The sequence below is a fragment of the Nesoenas mayeri genome, assembly GCF_963082525.1.
Source record: "Nesoenas mayeri genome assembly, chromosome: 8".
Classification (NCBI taxonomy): domain Eukaryota; kingdom Metazoa; phylum Chordata; class Aves; order Columbiformes; family Columbidae; genus Nesoenas; species Nesoenas mayeri.
The window spans coordinates 27,331,070-27,349,589 of NC_137554.1; the positions used below are offsets into that span (position 1 = coordinate 27,331,070).

The 18,520-nt window shown below is 42.1% G+C and overlaps 1 protein-coding gene across 1 annotated transcript in view; it reads left to right on the forward strand.

Annotated features, from left to right (window-relative positions):
• Window positions 1-3,345: 3,345 nt before the first annotated feature.
• The window catches only part of SLC44A5 (solute carrier family 44 member 5), a gene marked incomplete at both ends in the record, with an annotated part of 75,311 nt that continues 60,136 nt past the window's right edge, over window positions 3,346-18,520 (forward strand). Inside the window, one exon of the mRNA XM_080348800.1 lies at window positions 3,346-3,382. Coding sequence (XP_080204926.1) covers window positions 3,346-3,382 — 37 coding nt within the window. The remainder of the gene's footprint in view (window positions 3,383-18,520) is intronic.

Genomic DNA, 18,520 nt, shown 5'->3' on the forward strand with positions numbered 1-18,520 from the left:
GCTGCCCAGGGCAGTGGTGGAGTCACCATCCCTGGAGGGGTTTAACAGACAAGAGATGAGGTTCTCAGGGACATGGGTTAGAGGTGGATTTGACAGTGTTGGGTTAATGGTTGGACTTGATGATTTTAGAGGTCTTTTCCAACCAAAATGATTCTATGATTCTATGAATAAGGATTATTCTTAGTGTCCACACTTTTTTGCAAATTAATGCTCAAACACTTGCCTGCCTTACTGCTTACTGTGCTTTCACATTTAACCTGCTGAATTTTATGATCCTTTATAATTTACTCATTGGAACACAACTTTAACTTATTTAAAGATTCCTCCTTGTTTATAGCAACTGCCCTTTTCACTCTCTCTCAATGTGCTGCCTTCCTTTTGCCATTTCTCAGGCCTTTCTGTGAAACAGGAATATATAAAGATGATCTGCTGTGTCTGAAAGTGGTGTCCTTACAGAGCCTTCTGTGTACCTGAAAAACTCAAACTCCTGTAGTTTTTAGCTCTATTCTGACCTTTTAAATTATTTTTTGGCAAGTTTTCTCTCTTTCTCTCTCTCTATTTTTTTTTTTTTTTTAGTGTATTTTTAGGTTATTCAGTTATTCCTTGGTTCAAATAGCTAGAAGCAAGTCTAAAGTTACTTCTCCTGGAGGGTTCTACACTAATATCTAAATATGAAAAATTATTTTATTTTCAAAATAATCGTAAGAATCTTAATTTAATATTGATCTATGCACTGTGATGAAAAGAAAGAAAAAGCTTTGCTGGAGTACATGTTAGGTAGTTTGTTTTGGTTTGGTTTTTTTGCCAGAAATTGGAAGTGTTGTGTAAGTAAAAGCTCATTTCTGGTTGTTCACAACAGCCCTAAATATATATTTTCTTATATATAATGTACACTATATGTTGTATTATATATAGCACATATGCTAAATTTAACGTGTTAAATACAGAATATTATAAATATTATATTATATTATATTATATTATATTATATTATATTATATTATATTATATTATATTATATTATATTATATTTACAATAATATATATAGACACAAAATAATATATTGTGCATGTTGTATATCTTATAAACTATATATAACATATTATACATATAGAATATATTTTATATATTTATTTGTAGATCTGGCTATACAAACTCCATTACCTATAGTTTTTCTTGTGTAGTTTGTTGAGATTTCAATGTCCATTCTCCAAAGTAGACTCTATATAGATACACTCTCTGCACAGAGGAAGCAAAGTGACCCTGAGCTGTAGGATAGTCCTGAGTTTTCCTGAGAATTGTATCTCAGTTCTGACCAGCAGGTCCTGTCATGGCTGGTACCTTCAGGTTGCTGTGCTGTACCAGAGTGAGCCAAAGACACTGACCCATGCCCGGCTGCCTACAGAGCTGTCCTGCACAGCTTTCCTCACATTTGACTCCACCTCTGACATAAGAAATTATTCTTTCTGTAGGTGGGATTGTCTGAATTGTTCTTCTAGTCATCAACACTGGATGAAATAAGGAGTTCTTCATAGATGGCAAAACATGTCACCCCTTTTCCACAGCAGGTGTTCACCCGTGGGATCTGTTTGCTGGGACACAGAGGGGCGCCTTGTGCAGCTGAACCAGAGGGAGGCTCAGGAGGACAGCGGGGCTGGGTCTGAGAAAGAACTTTGGGCTCTGCAGCCCACCAGTGGCACACAGAATGCATAAACTTCTACCTGGGTAGTAATCTGGTGAAATGAGGTAACTAGAGGAAGCAACTACTCATTTTAAAAATTGGAGGAACAAATAAATCCTCACGATTTAATGCAGAGGGGGAAAGAACTCCCCCCACTACTTCCACTACTAGCAGACAAAACTGCATCTGTGAAATTCAGTAATTGTCCTGAACTGAGACCTCTGGGAGGATGGTCAAGGTGTTAGAGATGCCTGATTTAGTTTTCTTAAAACGAGCCAAGGCAGCTAGTTCTACAAGACCTGATGATGCACTGACTGCAGAGGAGGCTCATACTCACATTGCCTCTAGCACATGTATGATTGGGTTATATTTCAATACAAGCATGATAACAACTTCATGAGCTATGCATATTAATTTACTCATCATATGCCTTTGAGAGTCTTAAGCCAACTTTTGAAAGGATACCTTTATTTGCAAGCCTTGGAAAGTAGCTTTTCCTCAATCGCTCATGTGTAAAAATGTAAATGGTGGCCTACAGGTGCATGTCTGTCAAGAATTACATAGGGTATTTCAAAATGTGTTTCAGTATAAAATGTTCTGTGTGTTGGACTTTGTGATGTTTCCCTAACAACAGAGTAATAGATAAACAGCAATGTGATATCTGAATATAGCTCCTTTTGCTGTAGTGATGATTTGGGCTGTCAAAACTAACAAAGAATCTCAGCAATCAAATTGCTCTTGAAGTGGCCATTGTCCCATTCAGGTAAAACAAAGGGAAGTAGATGACAACTGAAGGAATGTTTATGCCCAGCAACCCAAATTTGTCAGGACTGGACCTGTTTTTTGACTGAATCATGAAAATGCCACCACCCAGAACCAAAACGAAAGCGTTACAACTCCCCCCGGTCGGGAGGCGACAAACGGCCCCGCTCTCTGTGAGCAGTGCGGGTCCCTCCGGCTCTCGGCAGCCCCGTGAGCTCACACCTGTGCTTGCGGAGGGAGGCGGCTCTGGGGAGGCTCAGCACGGGGGCCCGGACAGCTCCGCGGGGCGGGAGCTGCTCCGACCGGCTGCTCTGCCGCGGCGGCACCTGCGGGCTCGGGCCCGGAGCGGGACGCGCTTCCCGGCAGCGCCACGAAACCCCCGGGCCCGTGCGGCTGCGGCAGCCGCGTTTCGGGGGGAACGGGCAGCGCTGGCGGCGAGGGATGGATGGAGATCCCCCCGCTGCGGACCGCACCGGGTACGGCCGGCGCTGCTACCGGCCACCGAAGTTGTCACCGGGAGCCGAGACCAGGCGAAGTTAGCGCGTTGCGTCCCGCCGAGGGCAGCGGAGGGGGTGCGGGGCAGCGGAGGGGGTGCGGGGCAGCGGAGGGGGTGCGGAGCAGCGAAAGGCGGTGCGGGGCAGCCGCGGCCCGTCCGCCCGCTCTGCGCCCCCTGCCCGCGGCCCCCCCGCGCGGCTCGGGCACCGCCCCCGCGGGCTCGGCGCAGGCGTCGGCCGCGGAGCCGGCGGGACGGGAGGGTCAGCGCGGGGCGCGGGCGCTGTTCGGAGGGGAGGCTGCCCGGGCGCTGCCGCCTCTCATGCCTGCACGGCAACAAAGAGCGCGCTGAGCGGCGGGCGGAGGCGCCGGGCTCGGGCTGCGCCGGTGCGGGGGGCACCGGGAGACCATGGCGAGGAAGGGAGAAGCCTCCGCGTCTCTCTACGGTGAGCGCCCGGCGCGGGGGCAAGGCGGGGCGGGCCCGGTGCTGGCGGGCGGAGGCAGCCGGCCCTGTGCCGCCCTCCGGCCTGTTTACATTGCGGACCCAGCGTGCAGCGGCAGCCAGAGTTTGTTTGTCTCGGCGGGGCCGGGGTGGGCGTAGGGCCCCGAGCGGAGGATCCCCGGGCTCGGGCGCTGCTCTGCCCGCGCTGCGGCTCGCCCGGCCCGAGGAGGCGGGACGGCCGGGCTGGGAGCCGCTGTGCGCAGAGGCGAGATGGGGGCGGGCAGGGCGAGAACCCCCTCGGCTCCCCGCTCTCCGGCAGCAGGTGCGTTGCGGCCGCGGTGTAGGGGCTGCGGAGGGGCCGGGCGGGCGAGCAGGCCGGCGGCAGGTGCGCGGCGGCGGGAGGGCCGGGCAGGCCAGGCCGCGGCGGCCGTTGTGCGGGGCGGGGGCTGCGCACCCGCGGGCCGGGGGTGCCGACCTTGGGGCGCAGTGAGCGGCGGCTCCGCGGGCGCAACCGGTTCCGCGCTGAGCGGGAAGGTCACCGGGGGCAGAACTTCATCTGGGTGCTCCAGCTCTGCTTTAATTGCTCCTCGGAAGCTCATGTATTTGCGACAGAGGACACGGGGTTTGCAAAGCTTCTTAGCCTGTTTGAAGGTGTCGCTACAAAACCGATTTCCTCTTCAGTGTGCGCGAGATTTCCATGCAAAACAAATCTGCAGAACGAGCAACCCCCTTGGAAACAAGGCTGCTTTTCTGTCGGTCCCGGAGGCTGCCTGTAATTGGCTGAGTTACGCGAATGGCCAGGACCGGCTTGGGAAGCAGCCTTTGCCTCGACATCGCGGGCGTGCTGTGTGACATGTTTATGGCTCGGAAAACCGTTTTATAATTCACCTCTGTGGTCTGAGCCTTGATCTGGCTAAAGGAAAAATCGCAGCTTGACTTCCTCCCGAAAAAGAAAAAAGCCTTTAGGGAGGGAAAACAAGCCAGAAAGAAATTGGTGCTTCACAGGTGAAATCTAAATAGGCGAGTCTGTAGTTATTTAACTTCTGAGAGAACCTGTTCCTACTCCTGTGGAATTCAAAGTGGTCTTGCAGGCCACTGCAGAGGGAATGGGGCTGGGACCATAGATACTCAGCGCTGGTGGTGGAAAAGACAGGCATGGAAATGTTCTTCTGAAAGAAGAATGGGAGTACAGTGTTCAGGAAGGGAAAATACCTTTTGAATACAGCTCAGTAAGTGCTGTGTATGTTTCCTCACTTGCCATTTGTAAGCAAAAACACTCTGGTAAGAAAGTTGTGACACGAAGTACAGAGTGTTTTATTGTCATAATACAAACATTTTTTAAAGTTATTTTTTCAAAGCATGTTACTCCGGTAAGAGAGAGGGATCCTTTAGTTATTCAACTTCAGGAAGGAGGGTGGTGTGTTTGTAGTCAACTTGCTTGGAAGAATTATTCTGACTACAGGTTTTGTTATTTTAGCTGTTTCATGTCATCAGTGTGTTTACTTCCATAGACATTTTGAGGCCTGTTCTTAAGCTCTCCCAGTTTTAGCTGTGTTACCTGTCTGCATGTGTGAGAAGGATCGTAAATTCATCTTCAGAAACAAGCTTCTTAGTGGTTTCTTAAGTTTAGTCTTCACTGGAACAGCTGTAAGGTGGCTCCAGGAATTTCGTCATTTTTTTTCCTCAAAATGGGCTAAATATGGAGATTTTGTCAAGAGCAATGACATTGATTTTATTGAGGCTTCTCCCTCTAGCAGGGGACTTCCAAATAAGAAAAACCACAGTTCTTTCCCAACAGGAAGGTTGCGACTGAAGCTAAGGAGGCAAATTACTCATTATTTCCCTTTCTCATTATAGCTGATTTTTGAGGTTGTGGGTTGTTTGGGTTTTTTTTTTTAGCCAAAGTAGTATTTCCTTTCATGTAACTGCAATGTTAAGGGCTGTCATGTGGCTGTGGAAATCAATGGTGAAATTCTTTTTGACCTCATTGTAGAATCAGGCTCTTAACAGTGATGGTACCATAAGCACTTTCCTATAGGGGTGAACTGTGGTTCAATTGTTGGCTTACAAATCACTGAAGTCCTAATGGATGATGACATTGCCTTTAAAGAAAGCTTTTATCACTGTTTTAAGAAACATTAGTAAGAGTAAGTATATGAAGTACCAAGTTTTATTACTTTCAACTCAAATTTAGCTAGCTGACTTTTTTTTATATCTGCATGTTTAGATTCTCTCTAGGAAGAGCTACTTTCCTATGATTTCTTTTGCCAGTAGTGGGTGCAACCAAAACTTGAGTCTGTGGTTGAGTTTCCTAGTTACTGATGTGATCATGTCAATTTCGTTACTAAAAATGATTGTTTATTTTCCCAAGTGGGGAGGTTCTTGTATTTCCCGTGGAAGAGCTTTTGATGATCTATGAAACTTTCTGTTAAGATATATTATTTCTTGTAGCATGCCTGCTTTTCCCTTTCTGAATTCCATCCAGTGACACATGTACCATGCAGGAAGGACACGCTTGGCCTAAATAAAATGACTCTTTAGCCATAGCAGTGTCATATGTCATGGAAGATGCTGGCTATGATGCTGCTGCAGATAAAGTCTCCTGACCTCCTGCTGGTAAATCCTTGTGTATCATGTTTTTGTAATTTGTTTCACCTTCTGAGGTTCAAGGGTCATTTATATGAAAACTGAAACTTGATTTAACACTTTATTCACATGTGAATATGCTCAGAAGTGTTAGAAGTAGGTGAAACTCAGATGGCTCAAACCTTTCTTCCTCTGACACAAACTTGGTCCACTTTATCTAGGCTTTGCAGTGCGTGTTTTAGGTGGGATAAAGCATTTACTCTTTGGGCACATCTACTCAACCTGAGTATGGAGCTTCAGCAATGACTGGTTCTGCTAACATCATAGTTTTTGATGAAACATTTAACTGTGGAATAAATTTAGGGGTCTGGGGAGAAGAACAGAGTATTTTAAAAGCAGCACTTTGTAGTGTGCTTCCCGTTGTTTGTTACTGCAGACAGGTCTCTGAGCGAGAACTTTCTTAGTGCGCTGCTTCATCTGTTGCCTGGTCCTTTGGTCATGTCCTCCACAACCTTGTCTCTAGAGTTACAGCCAACGGCTCAATACCTGATTGGAAACCAGTAACAAGTGGTGTCTGTATTGAGACTAACACTATTTAGTATCTTCATCAGTGTCACAGACAGTGGGACTTTGTTGTCTAAGTCAATCAAGTTTTGGGGGACATTTAGGCAGTAAATTCCCCTACCCCATCTTTGATTCTCCACAGTCTAATACAGTGTTTGCTTAACCTGTCATGCTTCAGGGCATGTATAGGGTCATCTTTCTTGATCTCTTGCCAATTTTTCACAAGATGTAGAATTATCTTAACACACACCCACTTTTGTAGCAGATTTAATGGAAGTTGATGATGGAATCTTAAGTTATTGGAAGGTATAAACAAAACACACAGAAGTTTTATGCAGTTGCATTGTAGATTTATTGAAAAGTAGGCCTAATAAACACAATACTTATTTGTTGAAAAACACCTACATACCAGTGTGTACTTTGAGGTGAAAGTGACAAAGTGGTTTTAGGCCATTTATGAGGCTGCTGTTTCTTTCTCGACTTCATAAAGTGAATGCAGTGGGGGACACAGGTAAGACTGTCACACTTGGTGTATGTGAGCTAGATTTCTAATGTCTCAGAGGATCATGAACATTCCTTCCCAGAGTAAAACTGGGCTCTACATCAGGTGCCTAATGTGGTGATGTGCCTGCATCCTCTGAGCTGTGTGACGTGTTTGTTACTCGTCAAGAAGTTCATGGTCATGTTGAATGTTCTTATAATGAGTTTGTTTTCTTGGAATAGATAAGACAAAGAATATATCATAATTCACTGAGCAATCAGTATGGTATCAAGAAAGAATTAGAAATGCAGTACAAATTGGTTTCATTTTACCTTTTTGTCATGACAAGATTTTAACTCAAATTTGTCTCTAAAGAAGTCAGTACAAAGTTGTGCCCCAAAACTTAAGGAAGAACAGGACTGATTAGAGGATAATAATAAACAGGACAATATTAGGGGGAAAAAAAATAAAGATCCCTATAGAACTGTGTGAGAGTGAACACAAAGGTTTGCAATAGCTTTCTAGATAAATTACAGTAAATTATGTAAATATGCATTTCAGGACTCTTTAAATACATGTTTTCATAATCTGTACTTTGAAGACTTCAAATGCACATTATTGGCTGCAATAGGATATGATATAGATATGTATCTAGACACTATTAAATACATATACTATTTCTATTGGACTGTGGTGGCTGTCTCTATAAATGGTATTTTAAAATGTTGAATTTACCCCATAGAATAGAGACTTTCTGAACAGCAGTGTGGTTTATTGTGTATTATGGTAAAACCATTATTACAAAGATAACAGGGCATTCTTAGTTTTTTATGCATTGTGGTATTTTGGAAGCATCTGTACCTTGGTACTTCAGTGGCAGTGATACCTTCATGGGATTCCTACGTTGTGCTGATCTCAAAAACAGTTTAAACTTCATTCCCTCATTTGGATTGTCATGGAGACTTTTATGGGATGACTCAGATTTACAGAGCTAGGCGTATCCTGTTTTCACAAGAGGCCTTCAAGAGATTATTAAGGAGATGCAAACAATAGCTCTGTTAAATTTACAGATGTATCCTTTGATACAACAATAAGTCCTTATTTTATTAATACAAGTAGCTTAGTTGAGTTCAGTGTATCTTCTTAAAACATGACAAGTGCTGCATGCCTGAAACAGGTCAGTAAGTGTACAGGCAATAAAACCAGTAGGATTTAGTCAATATAAATTGCTCATCTAGTGATCTAGTACTTTGTATTTCTTGAGCCAAATTAATTACTACAGTTTCCAGTCCAATTAAGATTCTAGAGTATGTGAAAGCATCCAAGCTCTGACTGGTCATCCTCTAGAGCTCGAGTACTGTACTTCTTCCAGTGTATTTAACTGAAGCTGAGCTGTTCTTGGGAGTCAAGTGTTGCTCAGCTGTGGACAAGGGTGACACAATCAGGACACCTTTGAGTAAGGAGATTGACTTAACTGTTATTAGTTGATTATTTATTGCTGAGTGGTATGACGGTCACCCAGAAAGAAATATTTTAATAAGCTAGGCTTCTTTATGACTACATAAACTTTGTTATATCTTTTAACAAGCAGGATATTAGTACGCAGTTGAGGGGATATTCTCTCTGCTACTGTACAATTGAACAGTGAGGTAATGAAATTAACTCCACAGTTCTCTGTCAGATGGATTGGAGCTGTTTCTACATGACACAAACTCCAGGCAAGTGTGGATGTGTAATGGAGTTGTCACGCAGGAGGAGATAAATCTCAGACCCACTGCTTTTAGTGAGACCCCCCTGTGTTATCGAAGCAAGGCTTTACATATGGGTATGGAATTTTTAAAGCCTTTAATGTTTATTTCCCTGGGCTCTGCGCTCTGAAATAAGAGACATTGCCCAGAAGCATGATGCATAACTGTTGCAGAGTTAGAATTAGTATATTTACCATAACTTGGTAGTTTTGTCAGAGCTAGTGAATCCTTCTGTTTAGGAATCTGTTGATATTTCTGTGCATCAGGGTGTCAAGAATATAAATAGGTCATCGCTGACCTGACCAGTCTCACCTGAAGCTTCCACCCACATCCCCTGACCAAGGGCTCCATCTGAGCTCAAGCTGGCACCTCTGGTTCCTGGTGGAGCTGAGTCCGAGGTGCGTCTGTCCCAGTTCTGTGACAGAAGTGCTACATGGAATCCCGGCCCATGACTCTGGCCTGGTGGCCGCTGACTGTCCGTAGGAGCTGTTGCTGCCGTGTTCCTGCCCCTGCTGCTTCAGGGTGCGGTGGTTGCACAGCCCGTGTTTGGGATGTCCTGGATCTCAGACCTGCCTTCCCTTGGGGACCAGTCCTGCTCTTGATGTTCTGTGGTCTGTCTCCATGTCATTTTGTCTTCTCAATGTGACTGTCTAACAATAAAAGTGGATCCTTTTTTGATTAATCAGCATTTTGTGCATTCGTCACAAAGCCGTTGTTTTCACAACTCAACCTCAAAAGAAGTTAAAAAAACCTCTTTGTATCAAATGCAAAGACACCAATGGTTTTGCGAAAGTAAGACCTGGTACTTTTCACTTACCTATTTGACATGTTAATGTTCTGGTGCACTTGCAGTTAAATATCTGCAGGTGTTCCGTCTCTTTCTGTGCTTCTCTCGCTTTCAATGATTTTTGATCTGATTGATACAGTCTTAAATAACTCTCAATAATAGTTACAATTAAATAGAATTAAAATTGTTATATTAATGCTTCATGGTTTCTGTCCCCTCTTCCTTTTTCCTCATGATGGAAGGTTCATCCTTCCGTGTGCTACTTACAGTGACACCCCCTTGCTCCCCCAGCACCAGACTGAAGCCACCAGCGCTGGGACGTGGAGCAGCCATGGAGGGTTCATCCTTCATCCTTCACTCGCTGCTCCATGTCCTCAGGCTGATGTGGGCTGCGGCACCTGGTGCTGCGAGCTGCCAGTGTCTGGAATCTCATGCCAGGAGGAATATGATGTCGATGTTTTTTTCTTCTTCACTCTGAGACCTTTTAATGTATTTGCTAACATACCTTGATACCTTGCCCTTCATTGGCCTACAATTTCAAATTATATTCAAACTTGCTATGTGTGGTTGGTTTTACTTATGTTAAATATTTGCTCTGGTTTTCTGTTTTGTTGTCCCTGAAACCGACGTTTTCCAGCTCCAGCACTGTGTTTCTTACCTGTGCATTGTGAGCTGTTCGTAGCCTGTGCTGAGCTTGTGCCCATCATTCGTTTTCCCATCCTGTGCATGGTATTACCATCCCATCTTCTGTCTCCACTTCTCAAGGTCTCTCCTGTCATACTGGGCCTGTATTTCTCTACACTGCATCCTTACGTTAGAGTCATAAATATATCCTTCTACACGGACCGATTAGTTAATACTATTATCTGTAAAAACATGATAGTACCATACCATGATAAGCAAAAATAAAACCAAGTAGCCATAACTACCTAGTCAGAAGAAAAACTGATGTTAAACCAAACAAAAACAAACCTGGAGGTGATTTAGTAAATTCAGTAATTGATCTTCACTTGCACATGAAAAAAACTTGTTTGCTCTGCATTCATTCCTGAAGTGCAAGGACAATGTAATATTTACAGTTGCTTAACTGTTTTTACTATTTATTTTCCTATTTATTTGTCCTCAAGGACAGTCAGATTCACAAAATCTGCCAGTGTGAGTATATAATTTTCCCTAGCATCTGGGTATTGTGTGAAGGAGATGCTGTCTCTTTAGCGACTATTAGCCTAATACAATAATACGGAAGCATCTAGCAGGATTACATAAATTGACTTACAGCTGTTAAAGCATGTAAACAGAAGAGCTTTCCTGTGAGGTTAGGAACAGGGTGTGTTTGGTGAAATATGATTCTGCTTTGTTTAATACAAGGAAGATAAACACATCCCCAGATTTGTTACCAGCCTTGTTCCAGTGAAGGCCAAGCCACACATAGTGGCAGTGCGATGTACACACAACCCTGGACACGCAGGTTTCTCAGGTCGTCTTTTCCAGCTGAACTGGTGCTGATTCCTTTGGGATATTGAAGAAGGTGTGTCAGTCCTAGGTTGAAGAAGGTACCCAAGAAAACCCTGGGAGAAGACAAACAGAACAACTCTTTCAAAGCTCCTTCCAACTTAATTTTCTATGGTCACCTGTTTTGGAGGTGGTTGAATCTCAGCAAGTTTGGGAGCCAGAAGGCCCTGCAAAAAGCAGTGTTTGGGTGGGATACCTCTATATCTCTTTTGCAGTGTTTGTAGCAGCTCCTGGTCAAGTTCAGACACAGCAGACAGCATTTGGCTGTGGGTCAGTATTAATTGCTTAAAAACTCATTCCTTCTTTCTTCTTGGGTAGAGAAAATAGTAGCTAAGATGGGACATCTAGTGCATAGTACTTGTTGGACTGTGCTGACTTGATGAATTAATGGGATCTCATTTGAGTGGTGAGGTGCGGGGGACATAAACTCCATGATGGTGGTGGCAAAGCAGTGACAAGCCTGAAAAGCAGTTACTTGGAAAAAATACATTTATTGTAAACCTGTGTGTTACTTTTGCCAGGGGGACAGGAAATAGATGTCTGACAGCCATTAGAGTTAGATGCATGTCTTGGATATCTAAGTTTTCTTAGGCAACAGATCCCAACAGTAACAAAGTATAATTGCAGACAAATGTCCTGCGGAACTTAAACTTTATCTTAATGATTTTACTTTTTTCCCCTCCATATTGTTCAGTCTGAGTTTGTTGGTACTAAGCTTTTATGATACTGGAATTTCAGTCTCTGTAGTTCACTGTTGTCCTTCACAGCAGCTGGGCTGCTATAAGTGCCCATAAATAGAAGCAGCCAAGAGGAAATCTCTCTAACTTGTGGAATAATCCCATGGAGCCTACTGCTCATGTACAAATTCAGTGCTGTCCACATGCCCATACAAATTATGGGGAATTTTTACACACAGGGATGAGATGCTTCTGACTGTTCGTTCTTAAGGGAAGGCCACACAGCAACATTTGGACATGTCCAATCTCAGTTCACATAAGTGAAATCATCCTTTCCCTCAGGTTGTGCTGGAGGGAGCTGCACCAGGTGACCATCCTTCAGGGTGTTCTCTTGATCAGTCATGTTGAAGTCAAAGATCTTCAATTGTACCAGAACCTGAAAAGTGCCTTTGATTGACCTCAACAGCTACCAAAACAGGGAATTTGGCCTAGAGGAAAGGCTCTCGCTAAAGAGGACCAATAACTAAGGTTCTCAAAAAGTGTTTGGCAGGTTCCTCTCCAGCAAGCAGTCCCATGCTTGTGCCTGTTCCTTAAACCAGTAGGTAATCCGTTAATGTACATGGTTTAGTGTGTTGTGTGGTGCTGATGTGGTGAATATGGGAACCTCGTTCTGCCCTGAGAGCAGGTGTCACCAGAAGGAGCTCTAGCACACGAGCGGGGCAGGATTCTGCTTGATTATCTCTTCTGCACAGCTGATAATATATAGAAAAAAGTAAGTATCTTTGTCAGGTTAACAGATTCCTGGTGGGCCAGCTGCGTGCACAACATCTAGACTTGTACAGGGTAATGTGCTATGAAATCTGGTAGCTGAATTAGTGTCCTTCATAATCAGTGCACTTTGAAATAAATGAATATGCTGAATAATAGCTCTAATACTTATTATTTAAGATATTTGTACTGGATGTTACAGTAAAACTGCTTGTTTTTTCATCACTTATGTTTTTCTACGAGAGTTAGAATTTCTTGGACGTGATCAGGTTGCTAAAAACCAGCTGACTAACAGTGTAGCAAAATACTGTATTTATTTTTAGATTTTTTTCCCCCAACAGAATGATAAATAGTTCCTATGCTGTTGCTTTGCTCTATCTGACAAAAGGCAATGAGCTGTATCTGTGAATACCCCTTTTTGTTGGTTTCAGTACAATGCAATATCTGTGCGATCATCTAGACAACTGCTATAAACAGGAACATTATAATAAGTGCTGTGTGCGTGTGACCAGTAGTCTTGAACTCTTGTAATATTTACCCCTTTAAGTAACTGAAAGGGTTTGAATGGGATTTGTGAGATAATAAAGTATTTAGATATGTGTATATATATATATTTAGGAAAATATGTATATATTACGTACATATGTATTTCCTTGTTAGCATTTTTCTGGCATCTGTCCAGGTCCCTGCTACACCTTGACAAAACATAAATAACAGAATTATTATAGCCATAAATACATAATTTTGTTTGGAAAGCGAGTAACCTGTGCACACATTGTTTTTCTGTTTACGCAGTTCATGCCAAGCAGGCTCTTGCTGGTTTGTGCTGATGGGCTCTGCACAAGTGCCGGATGCTGTGGCCAGAGGACTGTGACACGAGTCCAGCGTCTTGCCCTGAGCCTGAGCCCATCACTGTTCTGGGACTCGGGTCCTCCAGGCTGAGAGAACTTCCCTCTCAGCCGCTGTCTTGAAGTTTCTTTGCAATTGTAGAGAAAATAAGAACAAGAGCTCAGCTACTGGGAACTGCTGGTTCTTTCTGGGGGTCTCTTTGTGATGAAAGGTTTCTCTTTCAACTAAGGGAATCAAAAATTCTGTAAGTAGTGAATGAAGGGTTTGGGATACTGAAAAACAAAACAGGAAGAGAAATCAGTGAAAGTTTTTTAACAAAACCAACCCTGAAAGAAGTGAATCTGTAACTGGGGATATTAAACAAATAGACAAACAAACCCACTAGAATTCTGAGCTGTAAACTGTCTGTGAAGGTGTATAGTACACCTGGAAATGTGGTGAGCAGGAGGAAATAAACACATTCTTTTCCAACTGCACTGTAACGCTATGTGCACTGTAACCGCTACCAGAAAAAGATATCTGAGAAAACCTAAGCATGCTGCTGATTATGCTCCGTCTCACTCACAGGTGTAAGGACAATATAACGAGAAAGGGTGACACAGTAAAAGAGCATTTTGGGGAAGTGTTTCTTTCTTCCCACACACTGACTTCCATTCATTGGTGCTATCAGCTGCTCATCACTTATTGTATTTGCAAGTCCAGGACTTAGATCCTTGCAAGTATCAAAGTGGAGTTAAAACCTTCTCTCTGACAGTGTTAGAACATCTTAGGAGCCCTCAACAGACTCACCAAGTGATCCAAGGTGATGCTGGGATTGGCTTAGGGTAAGTTTTGCTTGAAAGTACAGTTTTAGTTTATTGCCTGCTCCTTCCTTGTTTTCCTCTGTTTTAGAGGAATTTTGTGGATTTTCCTCCCCACCCTCACTGTTATGGTTTCAACACTACAGGTCTGACCTACAGCAAAATAAAAGTGAATGAAAGACAGGGAATTTGGTGTTTTCTTCTGCATTACATTTGCATTGTATGTCACTATCAGAACTATATTTTTTTTAAAGGTAATTGCAGGTGACCAAAATATAATCATACTTAGAATACAAGATTTCTGTCAGGATGAATTTGTACTTGACTCCCAGCTGTGAATTCTCTGTAATGCATTGTTTTTCCCTGTAGGGAAAACTGCCATTGTCTCTTGGCAAAACCTCAGTAGTGATAAACATTGATCAGCAAGTTGTTGAAGATGATTTTGTACAGTTGTTTTGCAGCTTTCATAGAACTAGGTAGAAGGCACATTGCAGCGGATTTTCTATATGGCTGAAAGTTGCAAATCTTTTCCACATCTTCGAGTGAGTTAAAATGCTGAATCTGTAATAAAGTAAACATTTTGGCTATGAAAAAAATATTCCTCTGGAAGCAGTGGGTATGATGAATGTTTTCATGGAGTAATGATCAAATTAGAAAAAGATCAGGAAATACCTAATGGGTAAAGGAAGCTTCTTATTTTCATCAGTTAGCTTATAATGACTTGTGTGTTGCTCAAGACAGGAAATTTATGTGAAAAGAAGCTCACAGTTCAGGACCATTTTTCCAGTCATTTTTCTGGAACAAGTAGTACACTCAAAGCAGTTGTAAATGTAATTGTAGGGATATGTGACAGAGTATCAGAGAATCCCAGGAATAATGGTTCTTGGTACCCAGTGATCAGAGCTCTGGCTGATGGATTTATTTGTGTATTTATTTGTTGTTCAGAACAGCTGAAATGCTTGAACGCTGGGAATACGAGTAGGAGGGAATGCGAACTGTGGGACAGATTTTTGCTTGAATTCTCTAGCGAGTGGGATGTGTTTAAAGAAGGGGGAAAATCCAGGCTTGGAGGTAAACAAAATACCATCTTGTCTTTAGGACTGAATGTTGGCTTTTGTGTGTATTGTGAAAACACATCATTGCTTCAGTGTTCCAGCATAAGCTGGATGGCAACTGCAACAGGGACTAACAGGATCAGGATCAAAATCATGGTGAGGGAGATGAGGACCGTGTCTTGACATAAAATAATCATCAAACACGTAGCTAACAATGTGTCGCAAGACTATAGAGGTCACTGGCAAACTGACTTCACTTTACTATTTCCAGATTTCTGAGTGCAGTAATCCACAACTCTTACAGTTTTTTACTTTTTTTTTTAGTCTACAGTAAAGCAGGAAGGGGGACTGAGGATAATAATTGTATGTCTAAAAAAGCCTGGCATTGGAAAGTGTTGGCTTCCATCCTTAGGATACAGTAAAACAGTAACTTGTAACAGCCTTCTGGCATATGAGGTTCGAAAGTCAGTCTTTTGTGTCCTAGAATTTCCAGCTTGTCACATTTAATCTATATTAATCTTCACAATTTTTGTAGAAGCTTTGATTAGGTTTATTGGTTGAGATCTCATATAGAAGGTCCTCTAAGAGAAAAAACATTTGTTATCCTTCATTTTGTCTGTTAATAATAGGAAAATACATGCTTGTGGTTCAGGTAACTATTTTTTTTCTTCAAGCAAGTTCATTATCACATTTCCCAAAGCATTCAGGATATACATGTATTATCATCTCAAGCTGCATTTTGCCATTATCTATATGGTTCTGTCAAGAAATCACATGGGGATTACTGTGTTTCTTTGTAAGCATTCAGGAATAATTTCATTAATGTATAATCCAGAAGCCAAAACCAAGTAGTAACACAACTATCAAATTCTCATTTATCCACAGTTTACTAGGGTTATAGTTTGATTTACTTGGATTCAGTTGATGGGCAAGTACTGTTGGGTTGGAAAATGCTTGGGTGCAGCAGAAGAAATTATTGCTGGTGGCACAAAGACTCAGGTGAAAGACTAGTATCAGCGCTTGTGAAACCAAACACTCAGGGATGAATACTTGTGAGTTTTGTCATCTATCAATGGAAAACACTTCAGAGCAGGGGTGTCCAACTCATTTTCACTGGAGGACACATCAGCCTTGCAGTGGCCTTCAAAGGGCTGAATGTAATTTTAAGACTGTACAAATGAAGGAGTAGACATCCCTGCTTTAGAGGTTTGGAGAGGCTGGTGAATCTTCCAGCCTTCCAGCATCTAACAACAGGTTAATGTTCCTTTTTTGATCAAATCTTAATCTTCTGTGTGAGTGATGTTGTTCTGATTCAGACTATGTAGAATCTCCTGTGAACAATCAAGAATAGGAGAGGGCTCAGAGGAGGAGATGGGCAAGAATGAAGGGAATGACCAGCAGTTATTGGAAAGAAAGCTGAACTTTAATCTCAACATAAAAAGGAGTACAGGGTGACCTTTGCTTTAGATGTACAGTGGGTAACATACTTGTGTAAGCTGCCTTTCCTGAAATAGTAGATAGTAATGTTTTCCTGAGCTAATCAGCGCAGGGCAGGGAAAATATATGTGTGGCTCAGTCCACCATAAGGTATAAAACAGTCATGACCAATAAAAGGACCTGCAAAGAGGGCCATGGGCTTGAGCTGGCTTTGACTCGTACATTTATTCCCAGCATCGTGATGATGGACCACAGAGAGACAGGGTATGGGAATCACATTTGTAGTGCAATCCAGCTCTATATTGCACTTGCTGTATAGTGCTTGTGTCATGATTTCTATACATGGCTGTATCGCTCTGCTAAACCCACGGAATGCCAAATATCTTCAAATAAGTAAACTTGATATTAAACATTAAACCCTCCTAGTGTGGAGTATCTGAAGTAACCTGGTCAGAGAGTATTGAACTCTGACACTAATGAACTTGTGACATCCCATAGGGGAAGAAAATCCCCTATTTTCAACAGCTGAGTTTAAAACAGTTTTATTTGCTGTGAATTGCATGTGCCTATGAAAATTCATGTTCTCGCTTGGGTTCCAGACCTGAGGTTTTGTTGCTGCTGTGCTGCGGGCCAGGCAGCCCTGTTGGGCTCTGCAGGGTGGGGATACGGAAGTTAAGATTCACCGTGGATTTAAGACACCATATGACAAGTGAGCTTTGTGTACAAAGCCCTGAATTTGGAATCACAATTAATTGTGTGCTAAAAGGAAAGTAATATTTAAAATTAAGCCCACTCACTCTTAAATGCTTTCCTGAATCGGACCATACTTAAGAGGATAGAAGAAATATTACAATAGATGGAATATGGATGTCATGGTGTAAATACTAAGAGCCTCAGTTTCATTTACACAAAGAGGAGTTTGGATCAGGTTTTAATCTCTAACATTAATGCTAACATTTATTAACTTTTGATATCCTGCCATTTTAGTATTAACTGTGTATATTTGCAGGGGTTCTTAGAGCCTGTGGCTTACTTGATTCGTGCCCTGGATGCATGTATGCCCATGAAACATAAATATTAACCAAAAAAATTGTTGGCTTTTTTTAATTAGTAATTCTTTTTTTACTAAGTGTCACTTCAGATACAACCAGGTGGATTTATTGGAATCTACCATTTCTTATAACCTGAGGCATCTGACTGAAGCAACAAGTAACAGGGGAGGTGACTACTATTTAACAGCACTTTTGACTTGATAAGTGTTCCAGCTGTGTTTTACAATAACGCTACTGTCAGGAATATGCCCAGGGACTTCATGACATGCAGAAATCATTGGCAGTATAAACTCACATACGGGGGGTTTGTTAAAGCCTAGGTGAAATACCTGTGAAAAATAACTAATATATGTTCAAATAAATGTATGATGTCAATATTGACTATAATTGCAATGTTATGTGTGATTATTAGTTGAATGTGAATGAATGTAAAAATGCATAAAGAAAAAATAACAGAGAAGAAGAGAATAGTACAAATAAGAGCAATGAGTTACAGTTACCATAGAAAAAGTGCTTTTAGCTACTCCACAGTATTAATAAGAGTAACAAGATGCAGCAGATGTTTTCTCTTTGTTTCTCTGTGTTTTTATGTTGTGGTTCTAACTGAAATAGTGTTTGAATGGAGTTTGAACACATGCACATTTTGGAAATAGAAATCAAATTCTGGCATATCAGTCTCCCAGTAAAAAAGAAAAATGGTTATGGGGAGTATGTATTAATCGTCTTTAAAACAAACCAAACAAATCTCAAAAATAGATCTTTTTGGGGCAGTAATTCATGTGGAAACTGCATGAAATTATGAACCAACATTCACTGCCCTACTAAA